The sequence below is a fragment of the Liolophura sinensis genome, chromosome 9, assembly GCF_032854445.1.
Source record: "Liolophura sinensis isolate JHLJ2023 chromosome 9, CUHK_Ljap_v2, whole genome shotgun sequence".
NCBI lineage: Eukaryota > Metazoa > Mollusca > Polyplacophora > Chitonida > Chitonidae > Liolophura > Liolophura sinensis.
In genome coordinates this window covers 30,945,788-30,966,526 of record NC_088303.1, presented here as the reverse complement: position 1 = coordinate 30,966,526, position 20,739 = coordinate 30,945,788, and the positions used below count along the sequence as shown (strand labels likewise).

General features: G+C 38.7%; 1 protein-coding gene across 2 annotated transcripts in view; it reads right to left on the bottom strand.

The window, feature by feature from the left end:
• Positions 1–319: 319 nt before the first annotated feature.
• The window catches only part of LOC135475388 (G-protein coupled receptor dmsr-1-like), a 59,188-nt gene continuing 38,768 nt past the window's right edge, over positions 320–20,739 (bottom strand). The window contains exons 1-2 of one of the 2 annotated variants that reach the window (XM_064755259.1): positions 3,798–3,888; positions 320–3,132 (exon numbers count right to left, since the gene is read on the bottom strand). In XM_064755259.1, coding sequence (XP_064611329.1) covers positions 1,858–2,934 — 1,077 coding nt within the window. In that variant the 5' untranslated portion in view covers positions 2,935–3,132; positions 3,798–3,888 and the 3' untranslated portion in view covers positions 320–1,857. Of the gene's footprint in view, positions 3,133–3,797; positions 3,889–20,739 lie in introns of those variants that run through there. The other variant, XM_064755258.1, reaches the window with a different exon arrangement.

Sequence of the window (20,739 nt, the reverse complement as noted above, 5' to 3'; positions counted from 1 at the left end):
CTAACTTTGAGCAAACCTCAAGAATCTGTCTGTGTAAAGAGCCAGCTCGTGACCTTTGAAACTACTTGGTGCATCCCTACCATATCAGGCTGAGTGGGATGATACACGCACAGATTTGCTATAAACTTTGCAAAGTAAGCTGTCTGATTTAAGGTTTTCGTAGTTTTCCTCCACCGGAAAAATATATTTCAGTGTTGTGTGAAAATACAATTGACTGAAGAAGTGCAGAAATAAAAACAAAGCAAAGTGGAACTAAGAGAAGAAGAACTTACTACATTAGAGAGTAACGATTTATTATCACAACCGGAACTTTTCCAGATACAACAACTAACAAATGGATATATTATAGCTTATTTATATGAAAATTTATTACATTTGCGACCCATAATATACTTAAAAGCAGCGAGGGAAAAATCGAATTTTTTTTTCTGCTCAAAATAACTTTTTCTGTCTTTAAATGGTGACCATGGGTTTTTGCGCTACAAGAATTAATTTGATATTTTTGAATACACCAGCTTCTGTCACAGCCCTTTTTGACAGCCCTTTTTGCAGATTTGTTAAACATGAAACATCTAAATCTGCTCTAAAAGTGTAAGTCGTTAACACAAGGCACACAGCACAAGGAATGCTGTGATTAACAATGCCAGGCACGGGAGACTGTTTTCAATAAGTCACACTGGAAGATACAAACACGCTTACTGATAACACACATTTGTTAATTGGATACGAGGGGGTAGAATCAAACCGATGTAAACTAAGCAATGTTGAATAAAATAACGAGTTTCTATCTCATGTTTGCTGCTAACATCATCGTGCACACGCAAAGTTTTACAGATTCAAATTACAAAATCAATTTGTACATAATTTAAATATGAATGACATGTCCTTGCATTTCCCTGCGTTCATCTCAATCTGGCGGATAAGTTTTGAAAAAACAAAAACAAAATGAGGGTTCAGGTTGATCTATAGTTAAGTGTCTTTCTGACCTGTGTCTATGCAATTAGAACGTGTGTACATTTTAACCACCTTCTGCTACAGAATCATTCCATGTTTTTCTTCAGGTATTGAACTGAAGTTCACACTACTGCAAGTTCTGTATTGTTAATTCGCTTGGTGTGATGACGTCATGCATTCGACCATTCCATATTTATCAGGATTAAAATGGCCTCATTTATATTTCTGGAATGGGTTTTATGTTCATTGGTAATGCAGGTGGGGTGGGGGGGAGGAAGGCTCCTCAGAATAATAGTAAAGAGGAGGCGGTTACACACTCTTATAAAATCTAAATCCGTGGGAGTGAGATTAAAATGTCCAGTTTTGTCTATTTACGTCGAAAAACGAATCCTGCTATAAAAAAACAAACGGAGAGAGCAGCTGTCTCCACTTTAGCATCCGTTTTCTATTTGAGGACGACTAAATGACATGATATAAATACTATACAAAAAGATATCCATTATAGGGTATGGCTGAACGATGTGTGGAGATCAAACTACCGTTAAAAATTTCTGGTAATTAGCCACCAGACTTTCATGTTTATTCCTATTACCACCGTAAATATTCAGGAACCACACGTTATTGGAAACCAACACAGTCCGAAATCCAGCCATACTAACAACGTCTAACTGCGCTCTCTTCTGAAATACAAGATAACAGCCAGTAGGGCATGTTCTATTCTAAATAAATTACCTGCATCATTTCTTTCACAGCCTATCTTTGTATGTTCTCTGTTTATACTTCACTACCAAACATTCCGCAGTTGAGATACATTCCATATCAGCATTTGTATATATACACTTTACATATGTTTGAGTCACATAATACCTGATAGGCTAGCTACAACACTGCAAGGATACTTGGCTATAAATCGGACTCTCTGGTGCTCATGTGCGTGGAGACAAGATGGTGTCCACCGACGCGAGTAGCTTTGAAGAATATTACCAAAAAGGTGTCCCTAAACTGCTTACTCATAGTACAATACAGGATAAAATTGATTCCATTATTTATGAGAGCCAAAATGTCCAGTAAATCTCCCAAAGGGTAGTAGACCGTATCGAAGAAGCCCTCGATGGTACCACTGAGGATGTGAAGCACACCCTGTGGGGTCTCTGTCAAGAGGAACAAGATGACAACTGCCAGGAGCATCCTCGTTGTTCTGTTGGTCTTCCTTTCCCGTGTTGAGTCATCGTCAGTCTTGTGACTTTTCTGAAGCAGCTTTTTGCGCCTTTTTTCAGCGTCCTTCATCGTTTTCACGAGCATTATGCTTAGAACGGTTAGCATAAAACACGGCACTAATTTGATTAGAACAGCTTGGGACCAGAAGTTTGTTTTCTCTATTATGTTGTCCAGCGTGCCGTTTCTCTTGATCGAAATAACCCATTGATCTGAGTTCTCTGTCATGGGTGTGACTTCGTACATGAGACAGGTCGGAAGGCAAACAACGATCACAGCAAATGACACAATAACAATTGCTAGTTTAGCACGATGAATACTGCATAAAATCACCCCTCGTCGTGGGTAACGAATAAAAATATACCTGAACAATGCTAGGGTCACGGTCAACCAGATTGACACGGAGTGGACAAGTACACTGAATATAGCATAGAAGAGAAGAAATCTGGCAGAGTGAATGGTTCTTTTCCCTTCCATCACATAAAAGTACAAGGCAAAAGGGAAGTAAGCTGCCATCGTCAGTCCGTCAGAAACGGCCAGTCCGGTTAACAGCACATTCGTCGGGGACTGCATGTTTTTGCGAGTCAGAACGATGATGTTAAAGATATTTGCCACAACGCCAAAGACGCAAACAACACAAGCGAGATATCCATGATAGAAATTATACCAGTTATGGAATGCAAAGAGTGCTGATACACTCTCGTCTTCAATGCCCGTGTCGTTCAACAGGATAGAACCATTACCGTTGCTGTAGCTTGCGGCCATGATGACTGGTACTGTATCAAGCAAGTGGTTGCGTTTTTCGCTATTTTCACGCTGGGTTTTGGTTATATCAGTCTATTCATCGATATCAATACAGATGACCCGGCATGAAAATCTTACTAATGGTCTCAGAGGGAAGGAAGACGACATGGGGCCCATTAGATTCTTGTTCCACATCAGCAAAAGCGATAGGTTTTACACCTGTAGAATAGAAAAGAATGAGGTAAAATTTAAAAATCATGCTGATGATCATGTTCAACCATGTTACACGAAAGACAAATGGGAGATGAAGTGAAGGGGAATTATAATGAAAAGAGGCGTTAGTCTGACTTTGTCGAATAACGTCTTCAAAATTTCTGGAGAAGAGCAGAAACAGAAGAGAGGACATCAAGCGAAGAACGAGTGAGTTTGCATGAAAAGCTGTTTATGAGTTTTTTGTAGTAATTCTATGGTGTAAATCTAAATGAACTTTTCTCGCCACAATGACTTAATCCAAAGTGTTAATAAGTAGATGCGTAGATGCATGAGGCGTGGTGCGGCACGCTTTCCGTCTAGATGCATTAACTGTTTATTACTCTTCACTTTATGACGGTAAGTGGAACTTTCCAAACCGCGACACTACCTGGAGAGCCCAGAAAGCTATCATTTGCTCGGCCGAAAGTTGAAGCTAACTAGTTGGCGAACATCGGAAGAACCCGCCATCGGTTCCAACGTATAACTTCCTGAAGCGAGAAGACGCCAACTTCTACTACTGAAAATAGGACCATCCATTAGCTGTTTGTCATTTAAATTGGATGCGCAGCCCGCGAGGACGTAAACTCTTAATTAGTCTGTCACTTGGAAAAGACATCAAACTTCGGAACTACCTGTCTTTCGGAGGCCATGACGGTAGATCGAAGCCCACACGTGTAGAGCTTTGCCCTCAAACACAATCAAGCCTGAAACATAACGAATGATTGAGCATTCAGCACAATGCTGAAATTGCGACCAGGGGTAGCTTATCCGTCTACATCGCCCAGATGACATTACCCCGGGTAAATTACGATTTATTGGAACTACTGGCACGAGGCTGTGTCCATATAAATCAGTCAGTAACTCTGTTTCCTTCATATACCCAGAGCTATCGTAGGCGGTTTAATTCAAGCCGAGGTGACGAGCTATAGTTTGGTAACTACATGACATAAAAAAGAGAATAGGCTACAGCAGAGCGGGTTAAACGAAAAGCAAGGATGACAACGTGATTCTTGGAACTTGATCGCCACACAACCTCTGAAACACTCCTTTTTCTCAGTGTTTTTTTCAGTTAAGGCCTTATCACAGCCTTACCCGTTTTAATTTTACATATGTCTACCTTTTAGGTCAAGGCTAAGGTAGACATTTCTTTACCTACTAGTTACAGATGGGACCTTTTCTACCCTGCGCGATATCATAAAGAGCAACCTACTTTGGATGTCCTTGACTAATACTATCATCCTATAACGATTCTTTAAAAACCAAACAACACCTATTTTGTGCTGTTACTTTCGATACGATGAAAAGCAGGAGGTGAATACTTTTCCTGTGAGAGTGACGCCGGCAGACATGATATGGGTCACATCCGAAGGGCTATTATGTCTACATCATCTGATACAGCATCGCCCAGATGGACGAAATAAAAGAGCTCTTCTGCTGCCTCGAAAGAGAAATTCATTACGTGCCAAAATGCAAATAATGCATAAAGCCTATTGTGCTGAAAAGTCATTGTTTGCAGAGCAAGTTATTCTCATAATCCACCGTATAACCAATCATCGGTAGGAATATGACGGCCGATCAATATCCACGCTTGATGCTATAAAGTAAGTTAATCTTTTGATATTGTCAAATTTATATTATCATATATCATATCCTCATAATATTTTCACATTACACATGTTTCTACCGAGGACTCTCCTTAAACATTAAGCATTTAGTAGGAAAATGTATTCCAGGTCCAAAAAGTTGAAATTTAACTGAATTAAATTGAAACTGAAACAAAGCTGACCTGAGTTTTTACCTCTCTGTGTGTGCTTGATACAGTATAAGGGTTATAAATGGAAATGTGCAATATTGAAGTAAGCGAACCATTTCCCTCTAGAACGGCTAGTGGTAACTGTGTGTGATGTGCGAAGAGGAGGCTTCATATAATGCCAAAGAATACGACTCTGTTAGATAATGTTGGGGTATCGTCCAAGCCTCAGGATTTGAACATACAGAAACAAGGCAGTGCATGTATTCTTACATTTATATGCTTACTCCAAAGGTACATAATCTCAATATAATCATTCCAATGATATCTAAAACACTCGATTATCTTGTTCTATCTGTCACGTTTATCTAGTTTCGTAAACTGGTTGTTTTCAATAGGTATAACGCTCAAAGAGTTTGAGACGTACCACATAGGCCTTTATTGTGAAAATAAAAAGACCGTGAAAGGGACACAACAGGAAACAAACAGGCTTCACAATATACCTTATATATGAGTGGGGCGGTTCTATCATATAATACATCATATCATCATAATACTACCATTACATATGTTTCTACTGAAGACTCGTGGGTTTTCGAACGTTAGCGGTTTTTACCATTGGTTTCTTTGCAGTTTAGAGTATTACGAGTTAATCAATGAGACTTTCCCATGAATGCGGTAATCGATCGATTTGCCTGCAATTCGTTTTGAAGTCATTTAATATGAGACAAGATGCTGATATTTTCCGGTAAGAAAAGTAGGTCAGTCTTTAGGTTCGGGTGTACCGAAAAGGCAGCTTTGTGGCTCCCCAGCTAATCCTCTCCGTTAATATAGGAATAGAGTTCATTGTGACAAAATAAGCAGTACATGGGTAACTCCACGAATGGCCAAATCAATGATTTTGCCTCATGGCCACGTCAGCAGCTTTCTTGGGAAATGGTAAAGATCAGCTCATGTTAGGAGGCCATTTTGAGAACACGAGGTCGCAAACACGGATACAGCACCAGGCTGCATGTATTTCAGCCTATGTCCGATCAACCTATATATTATAACGCATAAACTTGTCCGTTCGTTTACAACAGCCATATAAGTTCACTTCCTGGTGAAGGGTTTAGCCCCCACTGAACTATCATATACATGGTATCCTTATAGATTCCCATAGGGCAGCACTGTATCGGCTAATGCAATAAACTCCGTGCAAACGGTCTAGAATGTCAAGAATAAAGATGGAGTCCCTCCGGTAGCTACACCTCACACTGTTAAGCCGCCCTTTGCAAGAATCCAAGGTTTGTCAGCCGCAGGCTGCAGACCCATAATCTTATTTTTAATAATAGCCTTCATTTTCTACCGAACTCGGCGTAGACTCGAAAATTCCCGGATAATAGAGCCTCTACATACAAGTCGCATGTCATTCTATGCCCTGCTTAGTAATATTAGTATAATTCTGGCGGCGAGTTTACAGACCCCGAAACTTAAAGGCCTCTTTAATAAGTAAATTCGTCGAAATTTATCTATTTTTAGGATGTGTAGTCCGCTTGTGTGGATGTGGCTGCTCTGAGTATACATGTATGCCAGCTAGGGTTTGTGATTGTGTATTCGGCAGTACCCACAGATTACAAAGCATTTCCTCACTCACAGTCCAGCTGATAAATTGATAAACTCGGCAGCGGACCGTTATTTTCTTGATTCCCTCGTCACATTACGTCGCCACGATATGGCTGAGATATTGCCGATGTGGGGTTAAGCCATAATCATTCATTCATTCTTTCATCACATCATTTTCAGGCGAGTTAAACCAAAGTTTCATACTGGGGCTATTGTTACCCGCGATTGTTTCACTCGATGTAGTGTACAGTTTCCCTGAACATGCTCCGTGATAAATGGTGTGTTTATTTATCTGATTGGTGTTTTACACCGTACTCAAGAATATTTCACTTATACGTAGGCGGCAAGCCTTCTGGTGGGAGGAAACCGAGCAGAGGAAAACCCACGACCATCCGCAGGTTGTTGCCATGGCCTTCCCACGTACGGGCGGAGAGGAATGACAAGCGGTGTATAACACACGCATGTTTAAGAGCGTTTTACACCGCACATTACACATAGCGACTGACAAGACTAGATCACAACTGTCAGGCTAGAACAGTGTTTACTGATACACTGAGTTGGGCACATACTACAGAAAGAAGTACAAATATACATGTAGCCTGTTTCTTGTAACGTGACGTCTATTTTCAGCTATCACTAAAATAACCTATACACAGGGCTAACATTGCCTTTCGTTTTTGACACATATGACCAGAATCTCTACAAGCTATTGAATATGTAAATTATTGCAAAAAATGCTGTTTTCTAATCCATAATGTTAGTTCTTTAACTCCATAAGCTTATTTTTCAGACAAACACGTCATTGCATTGGGTGACGTCATATATATTCAAAATCAAGTTACATGTTTGAGATTGCGCGGAGTTTGGTATATGACAGAGAGGGGCACCTGCTACCTTATTTCTAATCCAAATCATTTTTAGCCCTGCTTGTGATACTGCCACATTTGAATATATACCTTAATATATGTATGTATACTTGAGGTTTAACGTCGAACTTAACGATTTTTCAGTCATATTTCGACGAGGAGTCATTAGGTGTATGCACATATATTGTGTCTTCTAGTGGCAGGGCGATTCCAGACCGTCAAAGCGCAACCACCGCTGAAGTATCATGTAGAAGACATTACAACTCACCAAGTCACATTACACTGACCAGGCCAACCAGTCATGTTTCCTTGCTCTAACCTCTCAGTGCTGAGCACCAAGCCATACCTCAATAAAGTAAATTTATTTTTTCTGTAATAGCCATATGATTTCAACGACAATTACCCATCATGTCACTTACTTCTGAATAATTATGACGTATCTTGAGGCACTGAAGAAAGACGTCCTACCTTGGCGGCTACTGCTTAGCTACTCTAATAAAACAGAGTACGCTCCACTCCCATTATCCACCATACTTTTTACAATAATGATGACGTCTTTCGAGGGAGGCCCTGAGGTCTTAGTCCCAAGTTTAAGGAGTACGAAAAGTATTCTAATTGCATTTTCAATGTGCAGTGTTCGTACTGTTACGTTTCAATAACGAAATACAAATTTTGGTAGATAATTTCACTGATTTTGGTAATAGATGAGAATATACCAAAAGTTAAAAGAAACAGACTGTACATTTAAGATGTTATCGGAACTGATAAAAGTTACGACTTTATCACTCATCGTAGTTTTGCGAAGACTGCGTGGTGATAAAGAAAATCGTCAATCTCTAGAGTTTGCTTCAAACTGTTTGTCAAGGGCTATTGTGTTTCCCTTTCCGCCCAACCCTACCCTATCCTAACCAACCCTATACCGCACTTCTCACAGTGGAACGCTGACCACCATTGGCAAAATGCCACTTGTTGAACTTGGTGTTGCGTTACCTGCATTTGTGTCAGACAAAGCAAAATTGTCTTAAGCTAATCAACAAGAAATTTCTATTATTTCTCCTGGTAATGGGCGTGCAGAAAACTGTAGTCCCTCTAAACTTAAGTTGGCAAATTCAAGCTCTCGCACGAGTCCAACAGCGCCATTGTGAAAGCCGGTTTTCGCCATTCTCTTGCCGTGTTTGATTTCGGTTATACACATGCTACTGAATCTGTTACATAATAGATCCCCAGGGCTGACACTCTTAGGCCTATCACATAACCACTAACCAGCACTATAACCATATCCAACATCAAAAGGCGATAACCTGTACTAAACAAAGCAGACTGTAGTGATCAAAGCGACTTTAGATTCCATCCACTATAAACACATAATGTCTCTGAAGTACAAGCGAGTTACCCAAGTATGGTATCCAATACCAGAGTACCTTGGAAGTGTTTTAAAGATATTCAGCAATCAGTTTATTTTTGCTTGTTTATGGCAGGTGGGTCTTTTTTCTAAATGCAACAGAAATAACCGTATATCACCAAGAGGGTTAAAATTAGGAACCACAGAAGTACAGTGTCGTTTTATCTACATACACTAGTTCCTGATGCCTTGCCAAGATTTTTTTATGCCTATCCTAAGACTGTTAGAGTTCAGCAACATGACACACTGAACAACCGGCATGAAATCAAATTGACTTATCGGTCATAGGATCAGAAGGAAGTCAGTCTACATTTGTAACAGATCAGTTCAACAAACTATCTCTTGGGCTACCTTTCAGTCTATCGACGCATAAACGGCACACGGGATTCAATAGTGCAAATATCCAATGTTCTCTTAGCAGGCGTTGGTACCATATTCCATAAATACACAAGTTATTTACAGGTGTATGAACCATACATAAGAGATATCTAAGACTTAACACAATATATTCATCACTAATAGTTGTCAGTATTTCATGTATATACTGGTAGAAAAACATATTACTGATTTTTAATTTGACATTTAATAGCCCACTTTAGGCCAGGTAGTTTTCAGTACTGTTTCATTGTTACAAAATTGGTTGTTTGAAGGCAGAATCACGGTGGGATACATTGTAATATGAATGGCCCTTTGTTCTATTACGTCAAGGATGTTACACCGGAGTTGAACTCTCATCAGTCTACTGCCATCAATAGCCCTTAATTCAATGTCTCTCTTGGTCGACGGATTAATCGTGCCTGGACATAAACAAAAGAAACCTCTGCACCATTTGCAGAGGTTAAGAATTCCGCGGAAGCGACAAGGAGGCACTAGTTTCCGAATGTTTTTTTTTTGGCGGGTAATGGGAAAAGAAGCGCATTCACGCGTGGTACAATCGGCCACATTGTGCTATTTCGGGGGAAATCTTTGGAGGGCGGTGCAAAAACGAACTAGCTTGTTTCGGAATGATAAACAGGAGCGGAAACCTGAACACTTCGGATAATTTCTAACTTCCACAATGGACTATTTAACGCAACGCCTTTGGCTAGCTTCGGGTAGAGTTCTATGTGGAAAAAAATACAGCCGGTAACTGCTTGAGGCTATACGCTGATATGGGTGACATAAAAAATACGTAACTGCGTCAAATGTCATAAAGTTACTCAGACTGTTCAGATCTGAAGTTTTTGTTTGCCATGATTTCTAGAACTGTTTTACAGCAAAAGATGTTTGGCACTTTAATCAATCTCTGTCTAAATTGCAAGTGGGTAGGCCTACTGTTATCAGCTTGTCTTTTTCTCGCTTTACCAGAGCTTGTAACGGTAGACTACATTTTGTTTTTATCTTAGGAAAAGAAAATTATTCCCTAATTTCGCCCTGGTGATCAGTGCTAAAACGGAATGAACGATATGGGTTTAACACAATGCAGATAGAACTTGTGTCAAGTTGGATGCTCTTTATTTTAAATGATATTCGTGTTTATAATCTGTCCCCCGCCATGTCATATTTTTGCGGTAAAAACGTTTCGAAAACAGGGATTTCAGGCCACAAGAGTACAAATGAACCATTATCAGTTGATTATGTTGACTTGTTATTCTCAATGTATTTATCGACAGTGTCTCGAGTAATATGAAAGGGATTTAAATATATCGTGGGTGAAATCTGAAGTTCATGGTTGTTTTTGTTTTTTCTTACTTCAGTCTTAAGGCTTACTTCAGTCACTGCGAGATGCTGGACTGTTACAAGCTGTTGATATTTCAAGTCGATAAGCATTTTATGAAAACAATGGATTTGAGTTTCTCTGAGGAGGACCGAAACCTTGAACGTGATATGAGACATAAATAATGTCCATAATCTTTATATAAGGTTGGCTTACGTCAACGGGCCATTGAAGTCAAAATGTGTACTTTTAATAGTCTACTTTTATATTCATACAATGTGTTTAGGTTTATTAATGAAGGAATGCCCATGTACAGTATATAACAGTAACTACTCCTTTCCATCATACATGTACATGCATGTGTTTACCATGGGTGCGACCTTAAGTAGAAACGAATGAAAGAAAAAAGAAATGTTTTGTTTGCTTGCTAAAGAGTTGCTGTTTTCACCCACAGTAATTCGCCCATTTTGCAAATTTATTCCCATCTAACATGAGGGCGATGGTCGCATAATATTAATAGAGTAGTCTTAACACGCAAATAAAGAAAGACAAAGAGACCTTACCTACTCTGTGTGTACGGTCAACGGGCTTACAAGTCTTTGTTTTCCCTCAATACCAGAAATCTTAGAACCGTAACAAAGGAAAACAATGACACCTTACCTACTCAGTGTGTACGTTCAATGGGCTGACAAACCTTTGCGTCCCTCACTATCAGTCCAGTGCTTTGCGCGGCCAAACTCCACATCTACCATTTTCCTTGCCCTTTAATGTGACAGGCATCACTGCCTAACTCTTGATATTCCGTATGCCATCCTAATTATTCACCCAAGGGCAGGCTTTGTCTCACCTTCTCATTTCCTATAATTGATAATAGCTGCATCATACACAGGTGTCTTAATATTTAAAATATCATAAATACTAATTAGGGATATACAGATGTGAGTTGATGCACACATGTCGAGTGGTAAGAAATGGAATGTGTAGATAAAGCAAATTCTGTGACCATGAACTTTAATTCTATTTGGCTTAGTGACGTGTAAGACAGTAAGGGAAAACTGCACTATATGGGGGTGGGTCAAACGTGCTGTAAACACTACGGTAAAAGCAAATCAAACGTGTTGGGCTGAGAGGCTATAACGGTATTCATCGTTCCATCGAAGGAATATTAGCAATAACACATCACATGGTAGCTTAGAAGACAGTTAGCAAAGGGCGGGAAGGGAGGAAGTAAAGGTTCTGGTAGTGGAGGTTTTAAGATGAGCCCTTTGATAATTGAAAACAGGTCTTATTCATACATATCTCTTTAGATCAATTGCTTATTTCCCTCACGCCTCTTTCTATACAGAAAAGAGAAACGTCGGTTAAAACCATTCTAGACAAAATCAATGGTCACAGCTATTAATCTTGGATTCATCCGAATGCCTTTTTTGTTTCTCTAAGACTTTGCAGCACATTTCCAATTCCAGATAAAGAACGTTCTGCTATTTGTCGTCCAGGACAAAAAACATGCACATTCCTTTTCCTCAATTCCACTGACATCGCGAAATGCATCTAGTTCAATAAACCATGCGTAAAAAGCTGGATTCACAAATAGCAAAAGAGAAAACAGCAAAAACAACAATAAAACAGCAAATAAACACAAGAAAATAATGTCCTCCAGCGACAAGTCGACGATTCTATTCAACGACAAATAGATTTTCTTTTGTGCCCGCAGTTTATCTTGAGATAGCGGTCAAAGAAAAACCGGGATTATTTCATGATTTCAAAAATTGCGCCAATACATAACTTGAAAGCGGCGAAGGTACAAAAAGAACTAATATGTCAAGGAAATAATAGAACAAGTACATATATTGGAAACAAATGAGATCGAAGAACCATTAATTAAAATCCTCTACACAGAAGGTTGAGTTTTCTCAGCAGTTTTTTCACGTGGGAAGATTCTAAAGAAAACAAAGCAGATAACACAAATGGCCCATAACTGAATGAAAACATATTGATGTTATCGCCGTTGTACATGTTGTAGTACATGTAGAAGGTAGAACTGAGGTTCTTTACGCAAAAACAAAACCGGCTCCGCTTTGTTCAAGTCGGGAAGAGATTCTCCATTGCTTGGAAACAATGCAATTTGATGAGACACAAAAAAAAGTAAAGATCAGATTAATGGACAGCGAAATTGTGATAAGATAAGTGATGAAGTTTGAAGTACATATGGATTTTCTCAGGGAATTAGTTTGTGTGTGCTACCATCAATTTTGAGGATGTATGGCAAAGATCACAGTGTATCATCATTAAAATGTCCACTCTAACTCTTGGTCAAATTTCCCTGTGTAGAAAACTGGGGAATAGGCGAGTTCTTTTTTCAATTCGCCTTTAGAACTTAATGGAGTTTTTCCGTTGACGTCTGGATTTAGTCCGAGTACACTGACTGTTGGTTGAGAAATATTCTGATACGCCATATTTATGGCTGCACAACCAGTCAGAGTCGAGAAAGTTTGTCTCAGAGATGTGACATGGGTAGGTACCCCAATAACCATTCCACCTACCTCCAGCTGCTTAAACCCTCTCCCATTTGCCACACAGTTTGTTTTTATGATAATGCAATAAATAATAAAATGCCCCCAAGCCATGACCTACCGTCGTGTTTTCAAGACGACCGCCATGTATTTAAAATAGGTGAATACAATTTTGGGAACGTGTCCAAAAGCGGATTTTTGTACTTTTTTCACTCTCTAACAGTGAAAATCTTAATCTCGTGCATTATTTTTGCAAGGTTATTTTTAATTTGAGAAATTGGTTTATTTATAGTATAATAATTTTGCAATATCTTAAATGAAGTCAACTCTGAATGACAGAGTCCAGGAGTTTATCTGTTGTTGACGATTCAAGTGTTCACGTGACCCTGTCAAACTAAGAGGCAAATGCCGGTGGTCTTGAAAACACGACGCTGGTGATGGCCTGGAGGCATTTTACGCGCGAAACGATACTTTATTTGATTATCATTGAAAAAAATGGTGTGGCAAATGAAAGAAGAGATGTTATGACGTGGATTTAAGCAGCTAGAGGTAGATGGGGTGGCTATTGGGGCCGATACCCATTGAGAAACTTGTTTGATTCACCTGTGGTTGAGCAGCCATGAATATGGCGTATCCAAACATTTCTCAACCAAGTCATTGTACTCGGACTGTTGAGTCAAGGGTTTGGATTTTGAATTAAGCTCTACACCATAGGCGTAGTGATAATCAATGCCTAGCACAAAGCTGGAAGCTTCACATTTAACTTATCGTTATAGTACTACACGTGTTGGGATCTTTAAAGGCGGCCTGTATCTTAGATGAGTACATATAGATGCCGGGAACCAGCTGTAAACTACTGCAGACAACTACCCAAAGGTAGGCAAACTTGATCTAATAAGGCAGACTACTAAATCCTTTCACAGATCAAAATGGATGGCGAAAAATGGTAATTACTATCTCTTTTGGTCTTATTTATATTTCGCATAGACAATTTCAATCAACTAATTTGAGAGATTACGGTACATGAACTGAACATCCAAAAACGCATCCTTTCTAATGTTTGAATCACGATAGAGTTCAGGGAGCAGATTAAAATGGCCAACTAAATGAAGAACGTGGTGAATGCAGTGCTTGGTTTTAATGAAGACCTCCTATCGTTTTTCATTCATTGGGAAAAGCGGGGTTTATTGGTTTGGACCAATTCCAAAATCTATTGATCCAGACCCATCTGCTAGTTCCTTAAGTCGCACAATTGCGTCATACAGTAGGGTGTACACAAACAGACAGAAAAGTCGATAGTATCTCAGAGACTTCTGTTGAATGGAAAGGCAAACGGTATAATTTGATTGTGGCCCGAACACTCAGATCTGACAAGGTTAAGAAAGGTGCAGGTCTTAAATTTGTTATTCTTTCTTCTCGTCTAGTACAAACAAGAAATTCATGTGACGTCTTTAAGCAAAATCCTCGCCGTTGATAATATACGCATGATATTTTGTCTCTCGTAAGATTGAGAAATTAAATGAATACGTTACTAGGTTTAGCACTTTTCTCTTTAGCATGTCCATCACTTATACGTAAATGTAAAGCCTTTTATGATATGTTCATACTATGAAACTTCAAGGCGATCGATTTCAGTATCTGTTGGATCAATTTCGTTTAGTACACCGCCACGTGCACACTGGGTTCTGCTGCATATATACGCACTTAATAGTGGCAATAAAATTCAACGCATCTGGGGAAAGCTATGAGACAACATGTGGCAAAATATGCATACGTTACAATTTTAATGAATATGTAGAATGTATGTAAAAAAATATATATATATAAAAACATTATCTTTACTAAAGGTTCTTATGATTTCAAATGTCCGAGCAAAATGTTCTTCATTCTTCATTCTTCATTCACAAACTCCAATACATTTAAGCCAAAGAAGTATATTCTTGAGCTATATTTCTGTTACTTTCTGGGACGTTTTAAGTTCACGAGACTGTGTGATGCATATATAAGTGTACTTAAACTAGTGTACTTGTACTGACTCGCCGAGCTTTTCGTTGTTGTTTTAATCACGACGAAATGTCACACGCGCTTCAGTCAGCATGAATTTAACGGCAGACAAGAGTGTTATGTCAACACAATCTATTTACTTGTGTTTAGTTTACCAGGAAAATCTATGGATCGTGCACTTTATTCACATTTATACTTAAACGGTTAAAAAAAACAACAACAAAGAAAATCAGGTTATGCTGGGCGATGTCTACATTGAAACGATCGACACTTATTCATTTCTAGCTGTGCCGGTATCTTCATTAGTCTTAGTCCTTTACAGACATCTATATCAATATCCAGTTCCCGAAGGCTATTAATACTATTGTTGAGGCAAGATAAATTGGACAGAGTTATGGGTTTGCTGTATTAGATATCTCTTAATTTTATGCAATACTAGTCATTTGATCACATAATTCAGTTTCCCATGTCGGCATTAAACGAGTAACTGGATGGATGTATTAGAGAATTTGTGAGCATAGACATGTAAATGCCTATATATTATTCAACGTCTATAGCGTATGACGGTTACTGTTACTAGTGATAATTTAGGAAATCTGATGCTGCAGCTAGAGCTCACAGCTGAACAGCTTTGCTAGTCGAGTGATGTGAAACATCAAGTCTGAACGAAATCTAGACTATCTGAACTTTCTGAATGAGAGTGTTCAAATCAAGACATTGTGTGGGTTTTCAGCGTTTTTTTTTTTTTTTGGACCCAAGAAAGTTTGCCGGGCATCTGTTGAACGCATTAATGATTTAAGACTCATTAGCGACATTTGAGCCACACGCTAGAAGCTAGAAGCAATTATGGCTATAAAACTGGACTGACAGCATCCGCAATCAGCACACATAAGAAAAAGGATAAGAGGCTTTTAAATTAAGTTAAAATCAATTAAAATTTGAAAACCGAACAAAATAAATATAGTATACAATATCTTTACATGATTAAAACATGTTTTAAATATTTAACTACAACTACATCACCAGTAAGACTGTGAAATAATTGAAATACAAAGTCCGTTGTATAGAACCTCCGAGAAAGGTCACATAGTCAATCAGGATATAAATGAATGCTGGGGGTTTTACGTGATACTTAACAATTTTTCGACATGGCTGAAAAACTGCCCAGGTGGCGTTAAGCCAAACGACTTATCTTTATTCATTCAAAATGCTGCCGCCACTGAATTGTCATGCCGAAGACACCAGACATGACACACCACCCAGTCTCATTATACCGACACAGGGCTAACCAGTCCTGTTTCCTTGCTCCTACCTATCAGTGTTGAGCGCGAAGCGATGCAGTCTTTTGCATGATCCGACCTGGGTTTGATCCCGTGTCTCCTGACTTCGAAGCGGATCAGGATATGTTTCATACCACGTGGAGTATCACATGGAACGCACGTGGGATCTATACCCCGTCGAGGACAAATTTATTATATCAATGTCGTCCAGAGGGGCAAAAGAGACAAAGCTGTGAGGCATACTGCTGAATTGCCCTGCATTCTGGCTACTTCCATTCACCGTATGTACAGCGTGAAGCACAAATAAAATGAAAATATAAATAGTAGCTTAAAAGTTTACTTAACAAAATGCATATTGTTTCAAAGTTCTGTAGTTATAGATCGACACTATTCATTATCATTGACCGTTTACAACTAACTTGTCCAAACAATTGAAGGATGCCGTTAAGGCATTTAACATTAATAAATACCAATATTAACTTATTTAACGAATTAATTATTTCTACGCACGCCCGTGCCTCTTTGATGTGTGTTTCAGCACTCATCCAAGGCTGTTTGGGCCTATCACACTGGAGAACGAGCAAACAGAGCGAAGTGAAACATTTACATTCATCAATACTCCTGACGAATTCCATAAAAGACATAAATGGGTCTCTATTAAGTATAATATCAGATAAATGGCACAATTGTCGCCTATTTTTTTTTTACCGTTTACACAAGGAACATCAAATCTACCTTCACGCGATAGGCCGACTAACCACAACAGCTTTCTGTGAACGAAGTGAATAGTGGGAACATCAGTTTATAACCACAACAGCTTTCTGTGAATGAAATGAATAGTGGGAACATCAGTTTATGACCACAACAGCTTTCTATGAACGAAATGAATGTGGGAACATCAGTTTATAACAACAACAGCTTTCTGTGAACGAAATGAATAGTGGGAACATCAGTTTATAACCACAACAGCCTGCTTTGAACGAAATGAATGTGAGAGCATCATTTTATAGGCACAACAGCTTTCTGTGAATGAAATGAATGTGGGAACATCATTTTATAACCACAACAGCTTTCTGTGAAAGAAATGAATAGTGGGAACATCAGTTTATAACCACAACAGCTTTCTGTGAAAAAAAGGAATTGTGGGAACATCAGTTTATAACCACAACAGCTTTCTGTGAAAGAAATTAGTAGTGAGAACATCATTTTAACGTTCCACGTTCCATATTTTAGTAAAGACATCCGTGCATTGTTAGGTTCAAGCGCTACCAGTAAATTGAATGGATGGCATACTTCGAAATTTAAAATTCCCTCTGATAGACACACTACTTAAAAACGTTTCTGAGCCACTGATTTTTTGTGTGAATGGCAGGCGATTTAAAGTTCATTAAGCTACTTAATATGTTTTTCTGAGCGCTTGGCCTTGTGAAATATGGTAGACCATTTGCTGTTATTGTTTACAGGTCGTCATTGTCTGTCTCGGCTTTGCTATCCATGTGGTCTAACGTGCTAAAACTGAATGGCTATTTGCAGTCGTGTTTTGTTAGTATGTCAGTCCAGGCCCTCGAGAAGAGTAGGATCAGTCTCGTTTGTTTTGCAGGAACCATAGCAACTAAAGTCAAACTACAAGAAGCAATCGTGGTAATAGGATCAAGGATTATGCTATCTCATATGTTGTCAAGCAATTGCCTTTCTTATGTGTTTACAAAAGCTCACAGAGAAATTAAGGAAGGCTTGCTGTCAAATGGGCAATATAACTGATTCAGTATGGAAGTCAATATGTGAAGAATCCAGGTCTTTATCACAGCGTCAGACTCCATTGATGAGGCACCGACTCTTGAGACTCCACGTCTTTACAGTTATGCTGTTGACTGCCTCATTTCCTCTTGCTTCTTCTATACCCAAATTTCATCATCTGGACAGCATCATCACTACTGACTATAATTTCCATACAGAATTAGCTAATTAGTCTTAAAGAGAACTTTTTTTTTATAATTGTGAAGCTCAGCTGCTTTGCTCTTACTATGAACATTATAGCATACTGCTTGGGGCTTTGTCCTCGTAGTTTATTTCATAACATGCTGTAAGCATGGGAAAGCAGTACAATATAAAACACTTACAGTACAGAGAATAAAAGCAGGGCAACTACGACGGTATGATATAGTTAGCAAATGGTCACACGATGTAACCGGCGAAATACGTCCTCTAGTCAGTTTACCTTAATGAGCGTCAAGGTTCTCAGTTCTTGGACACATTGGTGGTTACCTTTGAATTCCTACGAGCTAAAATTGTTTGACTTGTCAAATAAATATTTAGCAATCTTCTCTCACTTTATTAACAGGCATCGGAATGTTCAGACAAAAAAGTAAATAAGTAAAACATAAGTAGAGAGAAGTTGTGTTGATCTATAAAAAATATGATGTTCAGTTATAATGGATTAAACATTTAAATATAGTAACCCTTTGGAATGGTGGGGAAGGACAATCCTGATCAGTCTTACTTTAAATTACAGCTAAATTTAGCTGCTCTGACGAATTTGTCATGTTTAAAATACTAGTTAGAGCACATATATATAATTTTGAGACAATATACCAACGGACACACACACACATCATGTAGGCTTACAATGCCATTTGCTCTTTTGATTTGGAAAAGTGCCAGATGTATTGCGTAAGAAGTCAACATTTCAAAATAATACACCCCTAAATTATGACGTCGATATGACTTAACTTGTGATTTAATTTGGAGAATTTATAATAATTATAAAGCAAAATTAAACAATTAAATGGTTCGAAGTCAGATAAGTCAACGATGCAAGGAATAAGGTGATCATAGATCGAAGATAAGGTCAGGAGACCGTAACTCTATAGTATCATTCATCTTTGCAAAGTTTAGATTTTATGGTCCTTTTTTCAAAATCGTAAAATCGATCGCAACGAATTATTCTGAGACCAGAAAATCTCTTTGAGAGGAAAAGTATGTTTTTATAGCCATAAATCTTTGTAACTTGATCATCAGTTTCTGGAAGTTGATGTTGTATCTTTTATTGATCAGTTAACTGAGTCGCATAAAGCTACCGTTTTCTCTAAAAAGGTTCTCCATCAATATGTTTGTAGGCCTGCTATAAATCGTAGTGAAGCAGATCTAAAAGCCATTTGACAAACTTTGTGTTAAAGGTTGCCGGCTATACTACGGCTGTTTTAATATACACACCGTTTTTTTTTTTTTCGCTTTTCATAACCTATTAATTACATGAGATCTTTGGATATAGAGGGCAGAATAAAAATGCATGCGCCACTTATATTCTTGGATGTTAATTTCCTTGGGTTTAGCGTTAAATTCAACAGTTTTTACAAAAGTTTCTACGTGTAGCGGCCTGACTCCATTGCCACGATATACATTTCAGATGCAGTCTATTATGAGGATGGCGTATGAGAAGTTACATGTAATAGGTATAAGAAATAAACGCATGACCTATCTAAACCTGCAGTTTTAGGAAAAGGTTTCCAACTTAAGCAATTATTCAGGAGGTGGATAAGCGTCGCGTGGGAGAAAAATATTTCATGGATGTTTTATTTTTAGCGATAGCACCGAGCAACATGTACTGCAACAAGTACTTAACTGGTTTTTCACACTTAAACTTTCAGCTTTTCAAAATTACTGTTCATTATGCCAAATACCATGCGATTCTTGGTAATCATTCGTCAATTCACGGTCACCTGATATTCCGCAAAACACCATATATAACGATCGCGCTTAAAAGCAAAGGAACGCCACGATTACAAGGTGACATCCCACAATCTCGTACTAATATCATTGGACAGCTGACAATTTCTGATATCCCATCCCTCAGCATGCTCTATTTGTATGGTGCACACATCAAGTACACCGATCTGCGAGCTATTCGTTGGCAAGCCCCAAGAGTTATACATTTCTTCCTTGGACCCACTTTACTGTGTCTCTCCTTTTAGACGGGTCTGGTTACCGCATGGTAATGGAAGGTTGTTGAGGTAGCATGTTGTCTAGCAATGACGAATTGGTAAAGACTTTTTTATGGAAAATAAATACGGGAAAAACATACTAGTGCCATCCATATTGCGGAAACCAGGTTGCAAAACACTGTCCGAATAAGTAGAAAAGAAAAAAAAATCTATGACATTTAGGTAAAGAGGCGTGCCAGTGTGTTGTGCAATGATTCAAGATACTTCATGGAAACTCATCTTATCTTCTCCAGGCATGTCTATCAGTAAGACCATTATCTACCACAAATAGCCTTTACTAGAAGAACAATCCCCACGCCATACAATCATGACCGCAGTGTGTTTTTTCTTTTCGGTGTTTCTTTTCTACAGACATCGCATTTCCCCTTACATGTCTAAAGAAGCCTTTATTCAGAGGCTTTGCAGCATCTCTCTCTCTCTCTCTCTGCCAACCTGGTACTGCCGGCAGATGACTGGC